The sequence below is a fragment of the Giraffa tippelskirchi genome, chromosome 5 (genome assembly GCF_054371585.1).
Source record: "Giraffa tippelskirchi isolate mGirTip1 chromosome 5, T2T-mGirTip1v1.2.pri, whole genome shotgun sequence".
In the NCBI taxonomy this organism is placed as follows: domain Eukaryota; kingdom Metazoa; phylum Chordata; class Mammalia; order Artiodactyla; family Giraffidae; genus Giraffa; species Giraffa tippelskirchi.
In genome coordinates, this window is record NC_137279.1 from 16,126,698 (window position 1) to 16,153,330 (window position 26,633).

A 26,633-nucleotide genomic window follows, 5' to 3' on the forward strand; every position below is an offset into this window, starting at 1 on the left:
GAGAACAAACCCAGTATCATTAATGTCTTTACAGATCTCAAGAATTTAGGTATCAGGGGAGGAGAAAGTATCACAGAAGGTTATCAGGGTTACAAGAACTGAGGATAATTCAGCCCTGGTGCTGAGCCTCTAAAATCATCATCTAAAAATAGGTCTAGTTGGTATATTTAGAAGAAACTGGGGTAACATTCGAAATCTGTGACCACTTTGGGGCTTATAAATGCTGTTGGCTTCATTTACCATGCATACAATGGCAGCTTTTGGTAAGATGAATTCTTCTGCATTTGAAATTGAACATACAACAAATTCCCTTGGGAAGTTATTGAAAGTGAAAAATACCCTCTGGCTGATGGGGAAACTGAGAAATCACATAGAGAGTTAAATTCTTGCTACTAATTTTGAGACCTGTGCAGCCAACTGGTAGCCGGAGATGGCACATAGTGGGAACAGCCCCTACCACCACTGTGTCACTCAGCCCTCAACAAGTTTCATCACCTCCCTCTCTAAGCCTCTGATACCTCATTTGTAAAATGAAAATAATAGCACCTTCTTCATAGGGTTATTTGTGAAGATTAAATTAATTAGTGGATGAAAGTGTTTAGAAAAGTGCCTGGCACAGAGTAAGCATGTAATTCATGTTAACTATTAATATCATACAAGACATAAATCATCACCGGGCTCCACTGCTTCCTACTAGGTTGTTCACCCTGAGTCCAGGATATCTATTCCCCCAAAGAAAAGAAAGAACCAGGCTCACTGTTGCTGGGTGGCAACAAACTACAGAGTGGAAAAGAGGAGACGGCATGGTAAAGCCTCTTCACCATCTCTCTTCACGATGCAGGCTCCTTGTCTACTCCCAGACTAATAGCCTTGTCTTCAGGCCAGGCTTTCCAGCTGAGCCAATTACATTTCTCATCACATTCACACTGATTATTTTGCTGGGATGACCCAACTCCAGTGACTCACAACAAAGCCGCATCACCTAAGGGGATGCGGGCTTGTCAGAGAGGTTAAATGCCCATTAAAGTGAAATCATTTTTCTTTGGTTCAGAGGGAGAATTGCTAAACCCCAAAGATTCTGGATGCTGAGTCAAAGCCACAAAACTGAGCAAATCTGACTCAAACCATATGGTAGCAGCAAGTCTGGTGAATCTGAGAATGATTGCTAGTGTATGGGTCTATATCACCATGGGGTCACCCCAGTTTTCAAAGGCTACCCGACACATGCTACTTGCAAGTCACAGCTAGGCCAAAACCTGTCCATTTTTAGATCCTTTCAGCTGCTGCTAAGAATTGGCTCCACAGAACTATACTGAGTCATAGCCAGGCACTAAGGCTATACCTTTTTGATAAATTAACATTGATCATATTATACTATTAAACACTTTTTGGCAAAGAGAAATAGATACACCAAGGAAGCTAACAAACAAATAAGGTAGCTTTAAAAAGTCCCAACTTTAGGGACTTCCCCAGTGGTTAGCGGTTAAGACTCCCCACTTCCAATGTAGGGAGCACTGGTTCAATCCCTGGTTGGGGAAATAAGATTCCATGTACCACATAATGTGGCCAAAAAAAATTGTTTTTAATTTTTTAAGTCCCAAATATTTCTCTCTCTCTTCCTCTTTATATTTACTAACTTGTCTCTACTGTCTGCTCATGACTATGATGGTAAAGAATCTGCCTCATTGAGGGAGACCTGGGTTCAATCCCTGGGTTAGGAAGAGTCCCTGGAGAAGGGAATGGCTACCCACTCCAGTATTCTTGCCTGAAGAATCCCCATGGAGAGAGGAGCCTGGTGGGCCACAGTCCATGGGGTCGCAAAGGGTCGGACATGACTGAGCAACTAACAGTTTCACTTTTCATGATGACTACAGCAGGACATGTGTATCTGTGTACACATAAACTACCTATTGTTCTGAGAACACAGCAGTGGGTGATACATTTAAAACAACAAGAACAACAAAAACAGGCTCTCCTATGAACCAGCCAACTTATTAGGTCTTCTTATCTGTTGCTCTATTTTCTCTTGCTCACAACCCTGTGAAGGATTCTAATCTACCTATTCTGTGTCTGTCTCTTCTGTTAGTCTCACTTTATCTTGCCAGCACCCGGCATAGCACCAGAAACAGATCTTTTTAATCTCTTATTTTTGAGAGGTTGGTCGAAGGGATAGTTACGGAAATGAAGAACTATCACTGGAAGAATACAAGCTTCTTTGCGGGTAGCCATTTCCTTCTCCAGGTCAAAGACTGTCATCTGCTGGGAAAAGTCATCACATGCCTCTCTTGGGGCTGGAATTCCAACTAATATGCCCTGAAGACCACAGCTGGTTCCTACAACCTAGCCTTAAGAAAAACATATTTCTTTTCGGATTGAAATTGCTAAAAAGACCAGTGGCTAGTAGATTCCCAGTTGTTCTAGAAGTTTTCAAATAAACTTTATTTTTAGAATTATATATTCATATGTTGAAAGGAAATTTTTAGTTTTGCAATATATTTTTCTTTTCTGTTTGTTTACTTTTGGCTGTGTCATGGGGCACCTTAGTTCCTAGTCCAGGGATGGAACCTGTGCCCATGCATTGGGAGTACTGTGGAGTCTTAACCACCGGACCAACTGAGAAGCCTCTGTTCAAGAAAACTGAACATCATCCTCTTGGTCTGCTCTCTCTCTCTCTCTTCCCCTGCCTCCCTTCCTCCCCCTCCTCTCCCCTCCCCCTCCCCCTCTTCATTCTCTCCCCCTCTTCATTCTCTCCCCCTCCCCCCTCTCCTTCCCCATTCTCTCCCCTCCCCCTCCCACTCTCCCCTTTCTCTCCCCCTCTCTCCCTCCCCCTCCTCCACTTTTTCCCTTCTTTTATCCAACTACCTTTGGAGTTGCAATTGCAGGGCAAACAGCGGTCTCTCTCCCTGTGGCGGTAAAATCCTTCCTTGCACCTCTCACAGTGAATGCCACCAGTGTTGTCACTGCAGTGGAGGCAGCGGAATCCATTTCCTGTCAGTCTGTGAAGTTCCTGATCAAAGATGCACTGCCTGGATTTCCCATTGCAATCACAGACTAGGGATCAGGAAAAAGAAAAGACATCATCAGCAAAAAACAAGTCAGGGCAATCCTCCTAGATGTTTTATTACCATTATTAATAAAAATGATGCCCGAGGTACTATATACTAATTTAAACTGCTCAGTGGCAAAAGATAACAGGGTGAAATTGGCCGCGCAGATGATGGAGGGAGTTCTCGGTTTACCTAAAGGAAGCGGTGCTGGAGGAGTGTCGCCTTGGAGAACACAAAAGAACGTGAGGTCAGTGTTGCCAGACTGTCCGACACCTCAAGACAAACCAAAGCTCTAATATTACGTATTTTTATGTGAAAAGTCCTGATTTAAATATCTGCAAGGAATTCATTTTTAAAATTCTGTGAAACCCCATAGTACAAGTCTGTGGGCTGGAGAAGACCTGAGGATTGCCAGGACGTGCACTCTGGCACGACTGTGAAACAGCTGAAGGTGTTATCTGTTCAAGACCTATAGCGTCTGTCCCTCCAGTGATGGTCAAGCCTGAGGAGCTAATTTTTTTTTAATTTACTTTGTTGAAACACAGTGGATTTGCAGTGTTACATTAGTTTCTGGTGTTCAGCAAAGTGATTCAGTTATACGTACATATATATATTCTTCTTCTTATCTTTCATTATGGTTTATTACAGGATATTGAATAAGTTCCCTGTGCTATGAGTAGGACCTTGTTTATCCACTGTATATGTAATAGTTTGCATCTGCTAATCCCAAATTCCCAATCCATCCCTCCCCAACCCAGCTCCCTTGGCAACCACAAATCTGTTCTCTATGCCTGTGAGTCTGTTTCTGTTTCATGGATAAGCTCATTTGTGCCACATTTTAGATTCCACATATAAGTGATATCATACAGTGTTTGTCTTTTTCTGACTAACTTCACTTAGCACGATAATCTTAGGTCCATCTGTGTTGCTGCAAATGGCATTATTTCATTCTTTTTGTGGCTGAGTAGTATTCCATTGTGTGTGTGTGTGTGTGTATCACATCTTCTTTATCCATTCATCTCCTGATGCACATTTAGGTTTCTTCCATGTCTTGACTACTGTAAATAGTGCTACCATGAACATAGGGGTGCATCTATCTTTTTAAATTATAGTTTTGTCTCGGTATATGCCCAGGAGCAGGATGGTTGGATCACATAGCAACTTTAGTTTTTGAGGAACCTCCATTCTGTTTCCCATAGAGGCTGTACCAATTTACACTCCCACCAACAATGTAGGAGGGCTCCCTTTGCTTGAGGAGCTAATATGACTATCTGGAGAGGTATTTCCTCCTCTCTCACTGTGCCATAAGTATCTCTCCCAAAGCCAGGATTCAAAAAGAACCACAGTCCCATTAAGAAGGACTTTACCCAGGTGTCTAGGAAAGTTTACGCTGTGCATGTTCCAAAGAGACGCATGGGGTGACCAACATCTCCATGTGGGACTGAAACAGCCAAGGAGTTAACAGAGGAAATCCTTAGCATTGTACTTGGCACACAGCAGACCCCCAACAAATGTTTCAGCCACGGTTTGGAAAAGATGATGAGCTTTGGGGTTAAGAGAATTGTATCAAGTACCACTTCTGCTAGTTCCTTAGGCAATCACTTCAATTCTCTGAATCTTCTTTTATAAACGTAGGCTGCATTTTCTACTTCCCTGGATTGTCGAAAGGATCCCACTGAGAAAAGATCAAGTCCTTCGTCTATGCTATTTCACCCCTCACTCACAGGAGAGAGGTATTGCCTCAGATGAGAAAAATGCAGCTCACAAAAGTTAAGTAACTTGACCCACTGGAAAGCTGAGATTTGAACCTCTGTCTGTTGCCAAAACCCATTTTCTTTCCCCCAGAGACACTGTCTCTATTGGCCATGCAACCCTAGTGAGAACTTGTCTCTGGCAATGTCCAGGGCTGTGACTTACCCTGGGGACTCATTTTAAAAGTCAGCAAATGTACCAACATGTACAGAGCAGCTGCCTGTGCAGGTCTTGTCAGCTCTGATGGCACAGAGGTGACAAAGGTGACTAAGTATAGCTGCTGACCTTTGTAAGGGACTTCTTTGCAATAGTTCCTAAAACTCATTCTCTTACTCCTGTGGGTGCCCCTAATCTGAGCAAAGTCAAGAACCTCTATCCAGAGCCTAGTCTGTTTCTTGGATTTATATTCAGCAGCTCAGTTAATTCTTGCAATAACACTCTAACATGGGTTTAATAACCCTCATTCAACAGATGAAGAAATGAATACCTAGAAGGGGTAGGTGTCTCACTTCAGCTCACACAGCTAAGTGGCAAAGGTGTAATTGCTCCCAGGTGTGTCCAATCGCAAAGCTCTCACCTTTCTATGGTACTCTTGTGTCTCAAGGCTCTGGTCTGCTACTGTGTGTAGGCATTCTTTCTATGACTCCCTCATGGAGAGTTATTCAGCCTCTTCTCCACTTCTTCCTAATCTGGCAAGATGTCCCATCCCTCCTGAGACAGCTCTGGTTGTTACAAATTATTTTTATGCAATTTTATTTTTTAAACTATAATTTTTAATTGTTTTTCCTCCTTTTCTCACTCATCTGATATTTTATTTATTTTTGGCTGCACTGGGTCTTCACCACCGTGCATGGGCTTTCTCTAATTACAGTGAGCGTGGGCTTCTCATTGTGGTGGCTTCTCTTGTTGCAGAGCACAGGCTCTAGGTGCCCGGGCTCAGAGGCTGTGGCACACGGGCTTACTTGCTCCGAGGCATGTGGGATCTTCCCAGGGATGGAACTCGTGTCTCTTGCATTGGCAGCAGATTCTTATCCACTGAGGCACTGGGGATGTCCTTGCAATTTTAAATGTACCTCTGTCCCTGTAATTTTATCATGCTTTCTATTCTTCTGTGGAAAACAACAACAACAACAACAACACATACACAGATACACCTACTCTCTTCTCTATTTATTGACTCATCAGATGTTTCTCATATTTACATTTATAAGGTGCTGCATTAGCCAAGCCCTTGAGTATCTGAAGATAGGACCATCTTCATCTTTAGCCTTCTCTTCTTCAGGTTAAGCTGAAGATCTGTTACCTCCAGAACTTTCAACCGTTTCCCAGGTCACGATTTCTAGATTCGTCTTGACTCTCCTCCTAGGAACAAACTCTCATTTTCACTACCTTTCTTTAAATGACCAGAATTTATTACAGCTCTTCAAGTGTGGTTTGAACAGCTCAGCTTACAGCAGGACCAGATATTATAATTCCACAGATGAACCTAACATTTCACTAAACTCACAGCCCATGAAGTTTGCATTCAGTTCAAACTCCCAGGGCTTTTTCACAGAACTGATGCCAAGCCGAATCTTTCCCAACGAATGTTTGTGTAACAGATTTTTCTGGATCTCCAACAGATGTGCCACACAGCTGTCATGTGCTGTGAAATTTCTGCCGAGCAGCTCATTAGGCACGAACAAGAGCTAAATCCACCAGCCAACGACCCTTGTGAGGCTGTCCAGTTGGATCCCACACTGAGCCAGTGCCCTCCGTGCCCTGGATGACCTTTGGGAACAATCTCAAACTAATTTCAAACGTCTCATTGCTTTTTTTATTTTCTGCTTTTTGTGTGGTCTCTTTTTTTTTTGGTATTTATTTTATGTTTATTTTGTTTATTTATTTGTCTGCGCCAGGTCTTGCAGGATCTTTGATCTTTGTTGCAGCATTCGAACTTCTAGCTGCAGTTTGTGGGATCTACTTCCCTGAACAAGACCCGGCTGCATTGGGAGCGTGGAGTCTCAACCACCCGGACCACCAGGGAAGCCCCTCACTGTGCCTTTTTTCATTCAAAACAAACTTTTTGCTGGTAGAAGTTAATTTCATTAGGAAGTGATGTATTTTTAGAGCATTATTTTAAAAATAGAAAACCCTGTTATAATCATTTTCTAACCGTTTCCCTTTCCTTCTGTCCTTTCTGCTTTAAAGCTCTATTATGAAAGGACTGATGTTCTTCCTTTAAAATTCACAGCCTTCAATGGAGACGCCTTCGTATAGTTCCAGTACAGGGGGCCTTTAGGCAGCATCTCCACTCTGGAACTCTGCTGCAAACCTATTGCTAAGCTACCCTCCTCTCTCTCAATTGGGCTTCCCTTTAAGCCCAGGGTTATGTACGCTTCCCAGGTGGTGTGGCGTAGTGGTAAAGAATTCGCCTGCTGATGCAGGAAATGCAGGAGACATGGGTTCAATGATTCTCTGGAGTAGAGAAAATAGCAACCCACTCCAGTATTCTTGCCTGGAGAATTACACGGACAGAGGAGCCTAACAGGCTATAGTCCATGGGGCTGCAAAAAGTCGGATATGACTAAGCACACACACCTATAATACATTTTAAAACAAGAGGAAACTCTAAAAATGTTTTTTATTATACTTCTTTTTTTTATGTTTAGCCTTGTTCAGCTTTAAATTTGTTATAGAATTTTTTGTTTGTTTGTTTGTTTTGAAATCTACTTGCTATTCTTCTAAATTTGGGGCCAGCTGTAAATTTTATAACTGTGTTGTTTAGTTTCCATCAGGGAGCCTTGACACAAAAGCCAGTGATACAAGTATAAAGATGGGGGTCTTGGACATGTCCTGGGTCCATTGGGAATCATTTGTCAAATCCATTCATCCAACAAATATAGACTGAGCATCTATGTGCCATACCCTGTTTTCAGGAATTTAGCGGTAGCCAGAAACCAACAGATGGGACTACCCTGGTGGTCCAGTAGTTAAGAATCTGCCTGCCAACGCAGGGGACATGGGTTCCATCTCTGGTCCTGGAAGAGCCCATATGTTGTGGAGCAACTAAGCCCACGCGAGACAACTACTGAGCCCGCACACCTAGAGCCTGTGTTCTGCAACAAGAGAAGCTACTGCAATGAGAAGCCCATGCACCGAAATGAAGAGTGGCCCCGGCTCACAGCAACTAGAGAAAGCCCACATGCAACAATGAAGACCCTGCACAGACATAAATCAATAAATTTTTTTAAAAAACCAAGAGCTGTCCCAGACTTCATGGAGTTTTCATGAGACTTAGAGGAAAAGACATACATTTCATTCATTCATTTAGTAAGTATCACTTCACATCTAACAGGGGCACTGCCCTGGCACCTGGACATGGGGCTTCGTGAGCCAGCAAGATTTTAATAAAGGGAATCACAATGTTTTATATGAGCTTCCCTGGTGGCTCAGCTGGTAAAGAATCTGCCTGCAATACAGGAGACCTTGGTTCAATCCCTGGGTTGGGAAGATCCACTGGAGAAGGAAATGGCAATCCACTCTAGCATTCTTGCCTGGAGAATTCCAAATAAGGTATTAAATATACACTTATTTGATATATATTGGGCTTTGTCACATATACATCATGTTATCACAGTTTTCGTCATTCTACCATGGACAGGCATAGGCCCAGGATCTGGCATTAAGCTATTACTGTATCAGAAAATACAGAAACAAATCAGACTCAGACCCTGAACAGACCTGAAGACTTAAAGGATCTAGGAATTAAGAGCGGCAGAATCTTTCTCCCTGTCTCAATAATTCTGTATCACAGGAACCAGGTCCTACCCACTACCCTTATTTGACTATTCATTTCTATGGTACTCTTTCCAAATTAGGGACATCTTTTCAAGGTTTTGTCCTATCCTCTCCCTGTCCCCTCACTCCACCCCCCTAAATCCTTGCCCTGTCAGCAGGGATGCTCCCCAGAAGCTAAAGAAAGGAGCTACATTAAGTTCACCTCAAGCTCCGCATAAGCCCCACAGAAACTGAACACGCCACTCAGACTTTTTTGTATTTCTTTCAGTCTAGGAAAACGTGGGTGGTAATCATGTCTGACTGAGATGTTTGCTGCTTCTTTGGCACTTAAGCATTTATTATCATAATAACTGTAATAGCACACCATTGCTGACCCTTTAGGTACTTCTTCTGAGAAAAGCCCACCGGGCAGCCAGAGGCAGGCTGATCCGCCCACCCCCCACCCCCACCCCCCTCCATGATCCCTCCATGATCCCCACCAGAAAGCGCAGTCCAGGAGCTGCAAAGTCTGCAAACAAAGCAGAAAGGTGTGCAGACCGCCTCAGGCCCACCTAACACTCCCACCCTCCCTCAAACATGCAACTCCAACCGGTTGCGACAGGAAGCTCAGGGCCAAAGGCTGTTTCCAAGCTGTATCCTTCAGAGAATGAAAGGAAACTGAAACTATTTCCTAGGGTTGTACTGGGGTAAGGTCTTGGAATAATCAGCATCAGGGGCTACAGTTCATCAAGACCTCATTTTAAATTCTCCAGAGGAAATGTTGCAAGCTATTACAAGAACGGAGCAACAATTTGGCATTCCTGTGACCATTTTTATACAAGCAGGTCCTCTTTCTATTGTTCTAAACATAAAAAACGCGGCTCTGCTTTTCACCAAGCTGATCTAATTTTCACCTTCGTATGATGGACCCTTGTGCTTTTTAGTGCTCTAACAGTAACAACAAAAATTTAAATCCAAGCTCTTTTCAAAACCCTCTAGATCTGGCCCTGCTGACCTCTCCACCTTGACCTTGGTCCTCTTTCTATCTTTTATTCATTGGACTCCAACACATAGACCCTGGCATGCACTAATCCTGGGGTGCACAAGCTATTTCCCTTTAGGCCTTCAGGCTTGCTGTTTCCTTTGCCTGGGCACTACCTGCTCCCACCCTCTCTGAACTCACTCGGCAGAAGAGCAATCTTAGGAACAAAAATTAGATGGCATTGGTCCATAGTGATAACCGGTTAAGAGCTTCTCTCTCTGAGTGCCCACAGGTCTTCATCTCCATCTCTCTCATGGCACTTATCACTTTCTATCCTGAGTCAGGCCTATTCGTGTACATGACTAACTTCCTCTATAGCATTTCTCGCTTTTGTATCTGAGAAAAGGAATATTACTTGCCATATCTGTAAACAAGCAAGTCACAGTCATTCATCAGAGATTACAGCCCTCCAGTGAGAGCCAGTGAACTCTAAAGGAACTCAGGAAGGAGAACACCCGCCATCTAGAAGCCCGCAGACCGCAGTCACTCCCTGTGCTGAGCGCTAAGCAAAGGGAGCTCAGGATGTGAAAACACAGGATACTGGCCCCAGATAGAGGAGGTGCACATCAAAGGAATGGTTTCAGTGAGTCCTGACTCTTGCATCTTTCCATACACAGAAAAGTGCTAAATTCCTTAACTTGGGATATCTGGTTTTCTTTAGTTTACAAAAAAAAAAAAAAAAAAACCTTTTGACATTCTAGCTACCTGCCCTTTGTTACAAAATTTCTATATACCTGCTCCTCCCATCAACCCCACCTCCTGGGAGCAGTTCTCTCAGGGTTACTTGAGATGTGCCTCCTGGGCTTAAGTTCTAAAAGGTTCCACCAAATAAAACATAACTCTCAACTTTTAGGTTGCATGTACTTTTTTCAGTTGACATAGCCCATCGTACCCAGTACAGGGCTTGCGACTGTGACTCTTAGAGGAAAGGCTGGCTGAAAGGAAGGATGGATAGAAGAATAGACAGAAGGAAGGAAAGAAGGTCTGATTCTAAGAAAAGCCAAACAAGAACCGGAACATAAAGAAATTTCCCAGGACTCCAGGGACCCAATGTTAAATTCTCTCAACATAAATACATAAAGTTTTCATTGTCTATATATATGGCATTCAGTGTAAGAAAAAAAAAAAGTTAATGTTTGTACCAAAAAAAATAAAAACTAAAGGGAGATGAGAACAGAAAGAATTTCGAGAGGATGTGATACTTTTGTTAGAAGGAGCGTATGAGACTTCCAGGTTGCTGCTTTCATTGGATGAATCATTTCAGCGCCAGGATGGCCTGACCTCTGAGCGTGAGCCTGAAGCTGCCATCGTAAAGGGCAGCACGCCTAGGACTGCGTGCAAGGAGGGGCAGGGGTGAGGCAGGTGTGAGGCCATGAGATCAGTTTGCCGTGATCAGGCAGTCTTGACAGGCAGTGTACTTGGCCCCTGTGCGGGACTATCTCAGGAGCTAGGAATCTGAGTGTCGTGTTTGAACCTGACAGTGTATGCTGGCTCCTGTTACGTAGACCTTCGCTGCTCTTGTTGCCATTTCAGCTGCTAAGAGCACTAATACTGAATCACTTAAACAGCAGCAAGTTTAGAATAAGTGACCTGGAATCTCCTGGGGATAAGTCCACATATAAACCGCTTAGGGATGGTGCTTAATTCTCTTCCTAATTTAGAGGATTAGACAGCTATGTGCCTCGTGTTTCCTTTCTTGTATTCTCTGCCTCTCATTCCCTTTCTGAGACATCGAATCTTTTCTTGGCTTGCTTGTTGAAACTCTCTTCCCTTGGATACTATGTTGCCATACTGCCAGGCTCCTCGGCTTCTCACCTCTTCCCTTACCCCATTCAGGTCTTTGTGGGATCCTCCCCTTGTCCCAGCTCGAAGTGTTGGTGCTTCTCAAGTCTCAGTCCTGAGCCTCCATGCCTCTCACGATAGAACTCTAGAACTCTCTCATCCAAGCCAAGGATGTCAATAACCACAACAGGTGTTGACATATCAAGATACTTCCCTGGCCTAGAATTCATTCTCAATTTTAGATCCTCATGCCCAGCCGTCTACTTTACATTTTCAACTGGTTGTCTCAAAAGTTCTTTACACAAAACATATAAAAACTAAACTTATAAACAATGCTGCAGTGAACTTTGGGGCACATGCGTCTTTTTAATTATGGCTTTCTTAGGGTATATGCCCAGTTATGGGACTGCTAGGTCATGTGGTAGTTCTATTTTTAGTTTTTTAAGGAACTTCCATATTGTTCTCCATAGGAAGCAATCTAAATGTCCATTGACAGATGAATAAAGAAGATGCGGTACATATATACAAGGGACTATTACTCAGCCATAAAAAGGAATGATATCAGGTCATTTTTAGAGACAAAGATGGACCTAGAGTCTGTCATACAGAGTTAAGTAAGTCAGAAAAACAAATATCGTATATTCACACATATATGTGGAATCTAGAAAAATGATACCTATTTGCAGGGCAGGAATAGAGATGCAGATGTAGAGAATGGACATGTGAACAGGGGTGGAGGGGATAGGGAGGATGGGATGAGTTGGGGGAGTGGGATTGACATATACACACTATCATGTATAAAACAGATAGCTAGTGGGAATCTGCTGTATTACAGCACAGGGAGCTCAGCTCAGTGGTCTGTGATGACCTAGAGGGGTGGGATGGGAGGGCAGTGAGAGGAAGGTCCAAGAGGGAGGGGATATACGTGTATATATACATATAGATGATTCATTTTTTTGTACAGCAGAAACCAACACTACATTTTGAAGCAACTACACTATGATAAAAAATTTTAATAAAGCAACAACCAAACTTTTGTCATCACTTCAAGTCAGAAAGCTGAGAGCTATCCTTATAGGGTCTCCATCTTTCTCATTTGCCTATATTCTGTTCCATGCCCAATTTTATTGATATAATCCTCTAAACAGCTCAAGCCCATCCAAGTCTATCTCTACTATGGCCACTCGAGACCAAGCCCAGTTATCTCTGTCTCTTGCCGGCATAGGTTCCTAACTGAATCCTCTGCAACTTCTCTTGCCCCCCTCCACTCAGTATAGTCAGAAAAGCTTTTTCAAATACAAATTTTACCAATATCTTCCTGTGAGATATTTACCAATATCTCTTCTCTATAATGCCTTTTAAAAATTTTTAGATTAAAGACCAGAACTCCTAAACATTACTTACAAAGACTTCCACTGTCTAACCCTATCTATTTTTCCAGCCTAATTTCATCTCTCTCCCATTCATTTCACTTATATTTCATTTTATGTTTTTACTTCCTCTGCTGCTTAACATTCTTGCTTTAGAGGAAAAGCATCATAGTGGGCAGACATGAGTTGAGGCTATCAATCCCAACCACCCTCTTCCATTTTGTTTGTTCAAAGAAATTACACTAAAAATTCAATCTTAATTTATTATTATTTAGATATCATCCCCTTCCTCTGAGTCAAAGAACTGGCCTTGTGTACTGATAACTCTTTTCTGCTCAGAGACAGCAATCATCACCTCCAGGAAGTCAGCTGTAATGAGGTTCTTCATCAAGAGTCCAAATATAAATAAATAGATAAAAAAGGTGAATAAAAGTAAAGGTGAGAATAGTATACTCACTTTAAAAAGCTGGTAAATGCCTGTTTTTAGAACAAAAGCAATTAAAGCAGGTGTCCTTTAAGTAGCAATCTATTATCATGTATTTTTTAAATTATTTTTACATATACTCCAATTTCACATTACTTATGAAGTCTGAAGCATGAAAAACCTGACACATCTATCAGTCTGGTATCAAGGGCATTGGAAGCTATCATCCTATTTGCAAAAATCAAAAGTCTCCATTGTCTGCAATACTCAAGATGACAAGATGAGTATTTTTATTATATTATAATTTTAAAAAAAACATGATGAAATGCTCATATTTTGCAGTTTTAAAATCTTCTACATGAGATTTTTCTTTCCAAGGTTTCATTTGTTTCTCAGCTTGGGTAAATACTTTAAAGCAAAATCTGAACACTTCATCATTCATTTATTTATTTTTAAATATTTATTTATTTGGCTGCATTGAGTCTTAGTTGCAGCACATGTGATCTGCATTGTGTCATGTGGGATCTTTCATGACGTTGTGCGGACTCCTCTCTAGTTGTGAAATGAGACCTCCAGAATTCAGTAGTTGCTACATGACGGGCTTAGGTGTCAAGAGGCATGTGGAATCTTAGTTCCCCGACCAGGGACTAAACCCATGTCCCCTGCATTGAATTCTTAACCTCTAGACCACCAAGGAAGTCTCCATTTCATCCTTTAAATTGATCTTGAATTTTAAGGTTTTATGCTTCTAGTTTTAGCTTCCTCAGGTATATCACAATACATTTTCTAATTAGACTAAGAAAACTGAAAAGGCACTTCCCTCTATAAGAGCTTTTAAACTGAATTCAGTTCTCTGCCTCACTTTTTTCACAGCTTCCTTTTGGGCCAACATATCTAGAACCACTGGTGCTGTAACCTGTCTGATCATTTGTTTTCCAGGACATGTAAATGCCAAGCAGTGTAGGTAAGCCTGAGACGTGAAGTGCTCTGAGAGGATCAACAGTAGCTAGTGTTATAATCCCATGGAAAATTTTGAATGATAGAGTACAGACAGATCTTTTAAATTCTAAGTGGTCTGAAGTCATTGAGAGCCAATGAAACTCAGTTTACCACGTTTTCCATTTCAATGATTAGAGTTTACAAGGGTCACCTACTTTCATCATGAGTTCATAGCACATTGTATTGTAATCTAGACTTAGAAATGGCACAGGTGGATATGGATGACTCAACCAGGGGTACTAGACCAGGGAGACGTCTTCCCTAACACCCCACGAGGGCCCCAGCAGACAGTGGGGACAGGGAAAGAGGTCTCAGTGAACAGGAAGGTTGGGGAGGCCAATTTCTGTCTGACTAGCAAAGCTGAGAGGGAAGAGAAGGTTAGGACACAAAGGATACAGAAGAGGTTCCCTTCTCTTACACATGGTATCTTTAAGGGCTTGACTCCAAGACAACAGGAGTCAACTACAGGGTGTGATCAGCAGTGATCACGGTGAGGAGTCTGTCTGAAAGTTCATCACCCACTTGTTATAGCCTTCTGACCACAGAAATTGCTGTGAAAGTGAAAGTGTTAGTTGCTCAGTCATGTCTGACTCTTTGCAACCCCATGGACTGTAGCCCATCAGGTTCCTCTGTCCATGGAATTCTCCAGGCAGGAATACTGGAGTGGGTAGCCATTCCCTTCTCCAGGGGATCTTCCCAACTCAAGGATCGAATCCAGGTCTCCTGCATCACAGGCAGATTCTTTACTATCTGAGCCAATTGCTCCAGGAATTTCTATTTTTTGTGAGATCATCAAAGAAGAGTATCCCAATACAGAAAGCACATCTGACTGTTACTTGAAGAGCACAGTGTTCTTTGAGCGCTTGCTACACGGCCCAGAGAAAGTTGTCATCTGCTCCTTTAAGAAATGGCTGAACTAAAGGACAGTCGAGAGGCCACAACAGCTAGAGGCAACCCCTGAAGGAATGAGGACTAAAAGGAAAGAAATCCTGTATGAGGGCTCTGAATAAAGAAAAGTTTAAAAGGAAATTCTGATTTGCACTGAAATGCTTTATGGAGTATACATTAAATGTGGTTTTTCTATTGCTTACATTTGTGCTTTTTGGCTCCTTAAAAAAAGGTTACCTAATGATTCTTCCTCTTTAAACCTTTCATTGCTTTCATGAACAAGATATTTTTGTACAAGGAGATTAGCCGCAGATTTTTTTGCTATCGCTACATTCCTTCACAAAGATACACACATTTAGGTATGTGCATGCTTACCAGGCAGGCACCATTTGAGTTCTTAGTTTTGCCAAAAGAACATGGTAACTTGTGTATGTTGTTGCTGTTGTTGTTCAGTCACTAAAGTCATGTCCGACTCTTTGCAATCCCATGGGCTACAACACTCCAGGCTTTCCTGTCCTTCACTATCTCTCAGAGTTTGCTCAGATTCATGTCTATTGAGTTGGTGATGCTATCTGACCATCTTATTCATGTACATTACAATGTCGGAAAAGGTATGGAATGCATTTTATAGCACTTTCCTTCAAAATTCAATGCTGAAAAAAAAAAATCCACTTGAAAATAGTAAATTAAAATTGTGGGGCTTAAAGTGAGAACAGTGAATTAGGAACCCATTTTGATGTATCCACGAAGAGAGGTAACAGTTATTGTAAGAAGAATTTGGACCGTGAAGCCTCCAGCAGAAAGTAGGATCGACGTGTCCTACATCCCAGCTCTTAGCAAAGGAAGTGCCTTTCCAGTTTCTTACTCTAATTAGAAACCATATTGTGACACACCTGAAGAAGCTAAAACTAGAAGCAGCCACACAGAAAACCGTAAAATTCAAGATCACTTTAAAGGATGAAATGGAGACTTCCTTGGTGGTCCAGCAGTTAAGACCTTCCTACAAGGAAGATGCAGTGGTCCACCTTCCCTGTAGATGGTCCTACAAGCTCTGGAGGCCTCATGCCACAACTAGAGAGAAGCCGGCACAATGCAACACAAAGTTCCCACGTGACACAATGAAGCTCCCACATGCTGCGACTAAGACGCAATGCAGCCAAATAAATAAATACACAAAAATAAATAAATAAATAAATAAATGATGTCACTTGCCATGCCTGGTCAGCTGTGGCCTGGCCTCTGTCCCTGAAGATCTCAGCCTGTGAAGATCCCCTCCTACCATATCCCATGTACAACCCCTCGGAAGAGACAAGAGCCACTGCTTTGGGGTGCAGCTGGATCCACTGGGCTCACAAAGTAGAGTGGCCTATTGAGATGAGAAATGATCTTTAAACATTAGAAACCCCCTTCAACCAACAGCAAAGTAAGTAGTGACTTGAAAGCACAGTTAGTATGTATAAAGCTTAGTGGTCAATGTTCTAGCTGTGAAACTGACAGAATCCTGAAAAACTTCAAAACATATACCAATAATCTCCAGCAAGCAGAGAAAAATAACCTCTGGACACAACGATGCTTTAATAGATTCCAAACATTGAGAGGTAGGATTTCCCTGATGGTCTGGAGGTTAAGATTCTTGAGCCCCTTGGTCAATTACAAGCTATGTGATAAAATAAAAACAAATAAAAGAGGAAACTTGGTAATTTGAAATTTGATCTCTTGTCAGTTCTCCTAGAAACTGGAGTTTGTGCTTGATTTTACCCTGTTGTTCACTGCCATTTTTAAAGGACTATGGACTCACACACACAGAGCTCTGAAAAGCCAGGACACAGATGTCCCAGCTAGAAACATAAAGGATGTTGTTATAATAGATCAAGAGTCCATCAGGTCTGAAAATTGATTTAAAAGAAAATTCTTAAGAAGAATGAGAGAGAAGCCATGGAGGTATCTTATTAAAGAACATTAAACCAGCAACTGAAATCCGGTCCTGTTACTAACTGCCTGGCTCTGGTCAAGGCAATCACTTTCCTGTGCCTCAATTTTCCAATCTATAAATGAGGGTCACACATCCTGGAGCCCAGCTCTGCTCTAGCCAGTGATGAGGATTTGGACAGTCACTTTGCCTCCCTGAGTGTCGTTTTCCTTAACTTTAAAAGGAGAGGCTCTGGTAGAGAACCCTTAAGAGTCATTCTCATTTAGGTCCATGATGCTATTAATAAAAGAAGAAAGTGGTAAAACATATAAACCTTTTCATAAGAAATGCCCAATATAGGTACAGCTGAAGATCTGATCATTTTTCCAATGTTTAAGTTAGTGTGGGAAATGATCTGGCTGCAATTTAATTTTTTCTAGGATGTGAAGATCCATATTCACACAATGAAAGAAAATAAAGTCTGGAAAAAAACAGTCAGGTTTCTATAAACAGGTCAACAAGACTGAAGAAGTCCAGGGTACATATACATTTGCCCAGTTGATCTCCACCTTCTTCTGATACAGAGGAAGTCCTCACATTGATCAGCACTGGAAAAAGAGCCATTCTTTTCTTCTTTTATGACATAAGGAAGCCCATGTTTGTTGGGGAGGCATGTATACAGACATACAGTCACCCACAGACACAAAAAAAGACTCAGCTTTTGGCTTTGGGTGTGACTCAAATATTACATCATATACCTGGGAATTATATTAGAACACAGCTCAGTATGATTCAGCAATCTATTTGGTCTAATTTGTGACTAGAGTATTCTAGAATCTATGGTGTTATTTCTACACTGGTCTATAATAGGTTGTTAAATCTTGTCCTGGCAAATTTCTCTAGGAGAAAAAAAAGATTCAAAATAGTTCAGCCACTAAGAACTTAAATGGGAAAAAATGTTCCCAGGATGGCCTCAACATCTTGATTTCATGCTCCTGACTTTCCTATAAACACTGATCACAAATCAACATTCTTCCTCAGCTTCTTGGGTCAGAGGAGCTAAACCAGTGGCTGCCCCAGTTCGGGACACTCAGAATTTAAACCTACATGGGAATTTTCAGCTTACACTCCAATGCATTTCTATACTCCCATTTATTATACACACTTGAATATAAGATAAATATAAGGCCACATTTAAGTCTTTTCAAAATCTCTGTACACAGCACTTTCTCAATTACTTTATTTTTAAAATAAAGTATTATTTGGGGAAGACACATTAACCTGAAATTACCTCAACCAAGGTTTCAGATATTTATTAAGTAAGAAAGAGGCCAAGCTATCAAACACAAATCTCCTAATAGTTCATCGTCCCACAATTGCGAGCACTTGAAGGTTATCCTAAGTAAGCCTTTTGAGATGATTATGCTGTGATGATCACAATGAGTGCTTCAGGATAGTTTTTAAATCTTTTTCATGTTTTCTGAAAATGGCGTACTTTTCAGTGACAGCTGCAAAAGATAAGACAAATAGAGCCGTGTCTCGATTCACCTGATCCAAAATAGAGAAAAACTTCATTAAAGTGGCTTTAGGAATGTTGAAAATGGAATTGGAGAAGTGACAGATCATCTAATGTGGGGGTCATCTTATACATGGGCGTGTTCCAGAAAATAAAGATGCTGAACCTGTATGTGAGAAGTATGATGGTTGACAAAAGGCAAGAAGAAATGATACGAAACTCAATCCTGAAATTCCAATCTTCTTTGGGTTCCTTGTGAGGAATTCTGTTTGTTTCATTGGGTAAAATTTAGAGTTCATTTCAGCCTGAGCCAGAGGACTCCTCATCACCTTTCCTGGACTAATGAAAGGAGCCTCTTCCAAAACCTTACCACTTAAAATTCAGAAGGCATTATACTGACATTTGGTACTGGCAGAGCAATTAATAGTAATACTGAACACTGTGAGTGTTTACGAGGCATTGTGCAAAATGCTGTACATGCAATAATCACAGCAATTCATTATCTTCACCTTAGAGATGAGGAAATCCAGTAACATGGGGGGCAGCTTGCATCACTCCCTTAAGTGGTAAATGATGTAGCTAGGATCTGAACCTCACTCTGTGAGGCTTCCCAGGTGATGCAGTGGTAAAGAATCCGCCTGCCAAGGCAGGATATGCAAGAGACATGGGTTCAATCCCTGGGTCGGAAAGATCCCCTGGAGGAGGAAATGGCAACCTACTAGAGTATTCTTGCCTGAAAAATTCTGTGGACGGAGGAGCCTGGTGGGCTATAGTCCAAGGTGTCACAAACAGTTGGACATGACTGAGCACACACACACACACACAAACACAGTCTTACTACAGAGCCTGTACCTCTATGCAGGATGCTATACCATTCCAGCAAGCTGTGTGCGTGCTCAGTCACTCAGTTGTGTCCAACTCTTTGCAACCCTATGGACTATAGCCTGCCAGGCTCCTCTGTCCGCAGGATTTTCCAAGCAAGAATGCTGGAGTGGGTTACCATTTCCTTCTCCAGGGGATCTTTCCAACCCAGGGATCAAACCCATGTCTACTGCATCGCCTACATAGGCATGTGGGGAATCTTTACCAGGGAGCCACCTGGGAAGCCCACCACTCCACAAGTTAAATAACAGAATATATGAGAGTATAAATCTTTCCAGGGGCCCTTTTCACTAATCACAACACAATCCTAAGTACCTCTTTTCTAGCATCAGGCTATGGGAGAAACTAAATTAGTGATCTAAATAATCTTGAATTCTGAGTTCACCATTCTAGAACAAGTGGTTCAAAATTGACCTAGTGGCTGAATCCTATAGTGTCATCTTAGCCTTCATCCTTTGTGTATTTATATTTCTACCTCTTAGTAGAAATTATGACTCCTAAAGTAGAAATTTATGACTCTTACATTTGTTAATTGAAGTACAGTTGAATTACAATGTCATGTTAATTACTGTTGTACAGCAAAGTGACTTTGTTAAACATATATATATGTATATTCTTTTTCATATTCTTTTCCATTATGGTTTATCACAGGATATTGAATATAGTTCCTTATGCTATACAGTAGGACCTTGTTGTTTATCCTTTCTATATATAATAGTTAGCATCTGTTAACCCTAAACTCCCAATCCAACCCTCTCCCACTACCTTCCCCCTTGGCAATCACCAGTCTATTCTCTATGTCCCTGATCCTGTTTCTGTTTCATAGATATTTTATTTGTGTATGACCCCGATATCGTTGAAACTCTTCCTTGCTCTAACAAAACTCTCCTCTTTCTTGATTCTCCCCTAGCCTCAATGCCCTTTCCTCCTGTTCCTTCACTATTCTTCCATCTCCTTGTTAAGTATCGAGGTTTCTTTTACCTCTTTCTCCCAGGTAGTCTTTTTCCAGTAGTTATGTATGGATATGAGAGTTGGACTGAGCACTGAAGAATTGATGCTTTTGAACTGTGGTGTTGGAGAAGACTCTTGAGAGTCCCTTGGACTGCAAGGAGATCCAACCAGTCCATCCTAAAGGAGATCAGTCCTGGGTGTTCATTGGAAGGACTGATGTTGAAGCTGAAACTCCAATACTTCGGCTACCTCATTCAAAGAGCTGACTCATTGGAAAAGACTCTGATGCTGGGAAAGATTGAGGGCAGGAGGAGAAGGGGATGACAGAGGATGAGATGGTTGGATGGCATCATCGACTCAATGGACTCCAGGAGTTGGTGATGGACAGGGAGGCCTGGCATGCTGCGGTTCATGGGGTCACAAATAGTCGGACACGACTGAGCGACTGAACTGAACCTAGGTAGTCTCATCTATTTTCAAGGCTTTGTTGGACTCCTAACTTTATATTGTTTTAATTTCTTCTAAATTTCAAAATTATAGTTCCAGCTGTTCACTGGACATGTCCACTTGCAACACAAACTCCACATATCCCCATGGAAGCTCACCTCCTTCTCTTCATCTACTGCTGACCTTGCTCTCAAATCTGTCCCTTTTGTTAAAGTCCTCATTTCCTTTAATGGTATCACTGCCTAATCAATTACATGAAGTTGAAGCCTTGGACCCATCTTGGACTCTTCCTTATTTCTCACAGTTTCCCCTTACTATTATCCCTAATGTACATACTCATTGGATCACCAAATTCTTCCAATTTCACCTTCTAAATGTCTCTGTGATCTGTTTCCTCTTTGCTATTCCATGACCATGATGAAAACCCTCATCAAGTCTCATTTGGATTATTTCAATGGCCATTTGTTTGCCTCTCCTAGCCCAATTCCATCCTTTAAGCCCTTAAATGAGTGACCTTTCCCATATCCACTCTTTTTATAAACCACCTGCAACCTGGAGACAGTGCTTTGGAAGATCAAGTGTTTCTTACTTGCTGCAAATTATAAATCCTTCCTTCTCTGGAAAAAAAAAAACTTCTGCAACTCTTCTTTGCCACAGGGCACTAACCTAACTGCATATCCTGATCCTGGCACGTTTAAGGCTCTTCACCACCAGATTCTTGGCTACATTTCTAGTGACATTCCTACCTCCCTTCTCCAGTCACACCTCCTCAAGGGAACTATGATGCAGACCATTGGAGCTACAGCCACATTCACACCAACTGTGAGCTCCTGAGGGGGAATCTTTATCTTTCTTAATGATTTCTAAGCATCCAAGTTCACTACACTTGCACTGTTGGCATCAGACATCTTAAAGAAATGTAGTTCTAGGCATTTTAAGGTTCTTCACAATAACATCTCTTCCTTTCAACAGCCCTGCAAGGTCACACAGCACTATTGCCTCCATTTAACAGGCAAAGAGCCGACTCTAGGCGGCTGAGGTGCCTGAATGGTTACTAATAAGAAACTAGTAAACATAGCAGTCAAAAATTTAAAGCCAGGTCAGGCTGACTCTAAAACATGTGCTTTAGCTGAGACCAACTCTGATTATATCTAACACTATAATTTCACCTGCAAGGTAGCACCCAGGCAGCAATGTCCTTGCTTTAGGCTCTCAGGGGTGCACAGATGCAGGTCACTTTGGGAGATGGCAAGTGCCATACTTTCAGTCCAACTCCCACTAGATCCCAGCATCCCATAAATGGAAAAGCACGTGTGCTCTAGCCTAACATAAACTTTTCACACTCTCGTTGAACCCCAATGAAGCCCTTTGAGGAGGCAGCCTAATATTTTTTAATGGCCTATCTTTTAAAAAGGGGAAAGTCTGGAAATGAGCCTAAACACTGCTTCTGACTTAACAATTCATTAAGTCCTTTTGACTTACTAGACACTCAGCTTCTCCATCCTTGAGGAGTTAAAGTCTAAACTCTGTCCTCCTGACTCTAATCTCATTAAACAATTGATGTTGTTGTTGGTTAGTCACTAAGTCATGTCCAACTCTTTTGAGACCCCGTGAACTGTAGCCCGCCAGGTTCCTCTGTCCGTGGGATTTCCCGGGCAAGAATACTGGGGAGGGTTGCCATTTCCTTCTCTAGGTGATCTTCCCAGACCAGGAATAGAACTTGTGGCTCCTGAATTGCAGGCGGATTCTTTACCACTGAGCCACAGGAGGAGCGCAAAACAATTGATATCACCCTACATATTTGTTTCTTTTATCTAAAGCTAACACGTACACACATACACTCCACTATAGCCAAAAGGGAAACTGCTTCAACAATTACTCATTATGTAAAACATATGTACCTGTTCCCTTATTACTTTTATAATAAGGTCCCTGAAGCTCCAGTCTAAGAACCCATGGATCAAGTTTCAGATGTGTCTCTCCCAGTAGCTGCTTCTGTAGCTTTGCACAAATCTATTTCCATATTTTTATTTATTAAGTCAAGGGATTCTAAGAGTCGATCCATAACCAGTCTCTCTGAATTCTGATACTCAAAGACTATTCTTACTTTTAGGATATTTCTCACTAGGTGAAAGCTATTTATTCTAAGGGAATCTAACCTACATGATCATTTTCGTAAGTGATTTTTAAATGGTAGTCAAGGATGATGACCTGGAAGTTAATTTCAAGATTATCTTAGACAAAAAAGACTGAATCAAATGCATTCAAACACACGCTAAAACATTTGTGCTATTCAAATGCAACTCAGCCTAGCATCACCCAGACTGCAAAGTAAGAAATGGAGTATCTAAGATAATACCACGTACCCATGAACTTGGTCTCATGTTCACACATGTTCACATGTTCACATGTGTGAAAATGGATATTGAATGTATTGAGATAATTATTGAAGTGCCACCAGATACAACAAGCAAAAATAAACCCCCAAATTTGAGGTAATCAGGCAAATACCATTGGCAAAATTCAGTGACTACTAAGTAAAACTTAAGAAAAACACCCATTATGTGTTGTCATGGCTGATGCATCCATACAGTATACTGTTGCTAGGTGCCCAGGAAGTTTTGTTTATAGGAGTTGAACTTCTCACGACGTGACAGCCACTGGGTGCCCTAGATAAGATCAAATGGTCTATGACATAGGTGCCCAATAAATGCCTGCTGAATAAATATTATGTGAAAATACTATAAAAAGTAACGCTATGCAAAAGGAAAGGCATTGTTAAGACTCTTAAGGCTCATTTTCCATCCCAAAGAAACAGAATTCCAGAAGGATGATTGAAGAGGTGCCTTTTCAACCTTCGTGGGGTTCAAGGTCACAGAATGCATTCCCACCAAAATTCCATCAATAAAAGCACACAGTGGGAAAAGAATTTATACACCCACATGTTACTGATTAAACTAGAGCCCCTCGATCAGAAAAAAAAAAACCAACCAAACACTCAAGAAGGCCCCTTTTTAAAGTGAAGAAAACCCTGTTTTGGCATGATCTATTGGCTTCACATTTTAGAATCAGACAGCTTTACATAGTATTGGTAAATAGTATATAATACTATTGTGAACCACTCTCTGGAGGAGCCCCACAGGGCGGAGCAGGAGGAAGCTCTAAAGAGGTTCTTGCAAAGTGGGGCGCCTCGGAGGTGCGTGCAGCCATCACGGTCTGCAGGGCAAGGCCAGTTCCCGGCCCAGGGCTGCGCTGTTTTCTCCGGAAAGGGACTCACCTGGCGTCCTGGAGTTGGCCCGGGCTGCAGGCAGGAGGAGCGAGAGGCAGAGGCAGCCGCTGAGCCAGAGCGCAGGCATGGCCAGGCCGGGCCGCGCCGTCCGCCGCTGCAGGGGAGCTGCCCGGCGCCTCGCCGCTGGGAGCTTTCACTCTGCGCTCCGCTGTACCTTCCTTTTCCTTGATCAGGTGGTTTTATCGACTCTTCTACCTGACTCAGTCCTGACAGGAAGAGAGCCTGTGTTTCAGGGTGTGACTCACCTGTGAATAAGGAGGACCCAGCCCTCGGGAGGCAGACAAACACACAGCACACACGGAGCTGTAAAAGCGCTCACCCCGGCTGCCGGGCTCCCCCCCTCCGCAAGAAGGGCGCACACCTGGCCTAGGCCGAGGGCGTGGTGCAGAGGCTGCGGCCCAGGGATCTTGCGGGAGGAATGTGCCAGGTCCCCCAGAGCCCTCCTTCTCTCCCAGGGTGGTCCAGAGCAGCATGGAGAGGTAGCTAGCAGCCCGCCCCTTCCTCCAGCTGGGAGGTCCAGTCTCCTGTGCGGCAAACTCAAATCAGTCAGCAGCTCTGATCAGCTCTGGCCTAAAAGTCAACAAGGAAAACAGGCCAGTCCAACAGTCACAACAGGGTCCCCTCCACCCTCTGGCCTAGGCTCAACCTCTCTCTGAAATAGAGTAACCCTACCCCAGCCTACCCACTCTGCTGACACCTCATTCCTTCCCTCACCATCACCTGGCTGGACCAGGGTTCCTCTCCTGAGTCCCCAGAACGTCCTGATCACTAAGTCATCTGTTGACTGGTGGGTCTCCCTTATGAAGGCTAGGTACCGCTCTGTACCCATAACAACTGGTATAGTATCTAGCACATAGTTGGTGCTCAATAAATGTTCTGTTGGACTGAAAAAGAGGATCCAGATTTCATATTCCTTTTACATCATACAACATAAATCTCAAGCCACTCTCTATAGGCCCTTTAGAAAATGTTTGTTGAGTCCAACTTTGGGTATCACCCAAGTTCAATGTCCTAGGTGAGTGAATGGTGTCTAGAAACTACAAGTGGTATATCCTACATTGTCACTTTCCCCAGGGAGGCTGAGGGCCATAATTCAAGGAGTTGGCTTTAAAGAGAAGGCATTGGTTCCTACTACAGATTTTTAAATTGTCAGAGGTAGATAGACAGATAGTTCCATAGATGATTAACAACATAAGGCAACTAATTATGCAAGATTGTATCAATTGGTGTAAGGATTTCATTTTATTCAGGTAATCAAGACCAGAGTGGGCTGCCTGGGCAGCTAGGGATGACTTTGTACAGACCATGGAGTATGAATCAGGTGTTCATGGATACCTGGGTTCTGAATACAGCACCAAGGAACCATAGGAGCAAGGCAGATTACTGCATCTACTCTAAAATCTCCAGTAACAAAAAATGAGGACGAGAAAGGAAGCTCCAATTTTCTTATCGCAAGCTTGATTTTCTTTTACTCTGTCCAGGATTCAAAGAAATAACATAAAGATTCTTCTCTCCCCAAACTCATTGTGTCTGATCACTGTTAGGGTTTCGGGTCACAGAGATCAGGTATCTAGAATTTTCCCTTCTAGTATTTGGTACATTGTAGCAGCTGAAATCATGTTCCTGAATTGTCTATTCCTTGTACATCTATTCATCAGTGATAGGTAATGCCCTGCAGGAACAAGGAGCAGAGCCCTGCAAAATAAACTCTTGAAGGTAATTTCATTTTAGTACAGATTACTATAGTTTATTATATCTCAGAAGTTCATAATATCTCAGGAGCAGATATTTCCACCTACCATAATTTATAGATAGTAATAATAATAGCTAACAAAAATACAGTACCTATTTGTCATCACTGCTGTAAATGCTTTATACATAACCCTTCAGTCTTCAAAACAATGCTACAAAACAGTTGTACTATTAATTTCCCATTTTTCAGATGAAAAAACAGAGGCATGGAAAGATCAAGTAACATGCCCAAAGTCCCATTGCTTGTAAATGGCAAAACCAAGATTCAAAATCAGGCAATCTAGTTCAAAGTCCACAATCCTTTGTTAGATCAGATTAAAAAGCATCATAAAAAAAGACAAGTTCACAATATTGAATGAATTCAGTGTGCAGGCCGTGGTGATTTATCAACGTCTCCATTATAAGCCAACCAGACTGTGGACTCTTGGCCCACATCAATAAAGCCAAGTCACAATGAACTCTGAACAAATACTTCTGATTTTGCTAACATGTTACCTCTGAAAGGACCCCCGGGGTCACCTGGACCTGGGGTAGAAAATGGGCAGCAGGCTGCTGGGTACCAGGCCAATAGTACCTTCTTGGATGTGAACAGAATACTGCAGTGTTTCTCAGTTCCTCCCTCTTCTCCTTGCCTTATTCTGGGTCTCCTCATACATCTAAACAACCAGTGTGCTCTGGCTTTATTTCATATCTTGCTCAGGGACCATACCAACTCCCTTAGCCAACTCGAATATTTCTGTAATACATTGCTGCAGTTCAGAGTGCTCTAGAGGTCAAAGGTCAAGGCTCTGGAGCCAGTAGATTCCCAGTCCTGGCTGCTTCAT

General features: G+C 42.2%; 1 protein-coding gene across 1 annotated transcript in view; it reads right to left on the reverse strand.

Moving 5' to 3' along the window:
• The window catches only part of LAMC2 (laminin subunit gamma 2), a 65,135-nt gene extending 40,737 nt beyond the window's left edge, over positions 1-24,398 (reverse strand). The window contains exons 1-2 of the mRNA XM_081492470.1: positions 24,046-24,398; positions 2,863-3,051 (exon numbers count right to left, since the gene is read on the reverse strand). Coding sequence (XP_081348596.1) covers positions 2,863-3,051; positions 24,046-24,124 — 268 coding nt within the window. The 5' untranslated portion in view covers positions 24,125-24,398. The remainder of the gene's footprint in view (positions 1-2,862; positions 3,052-24,045) is intronic.
• Between the last annotated feature and the right edge of the window lie 2,235 nt (positions 24,399-26,633).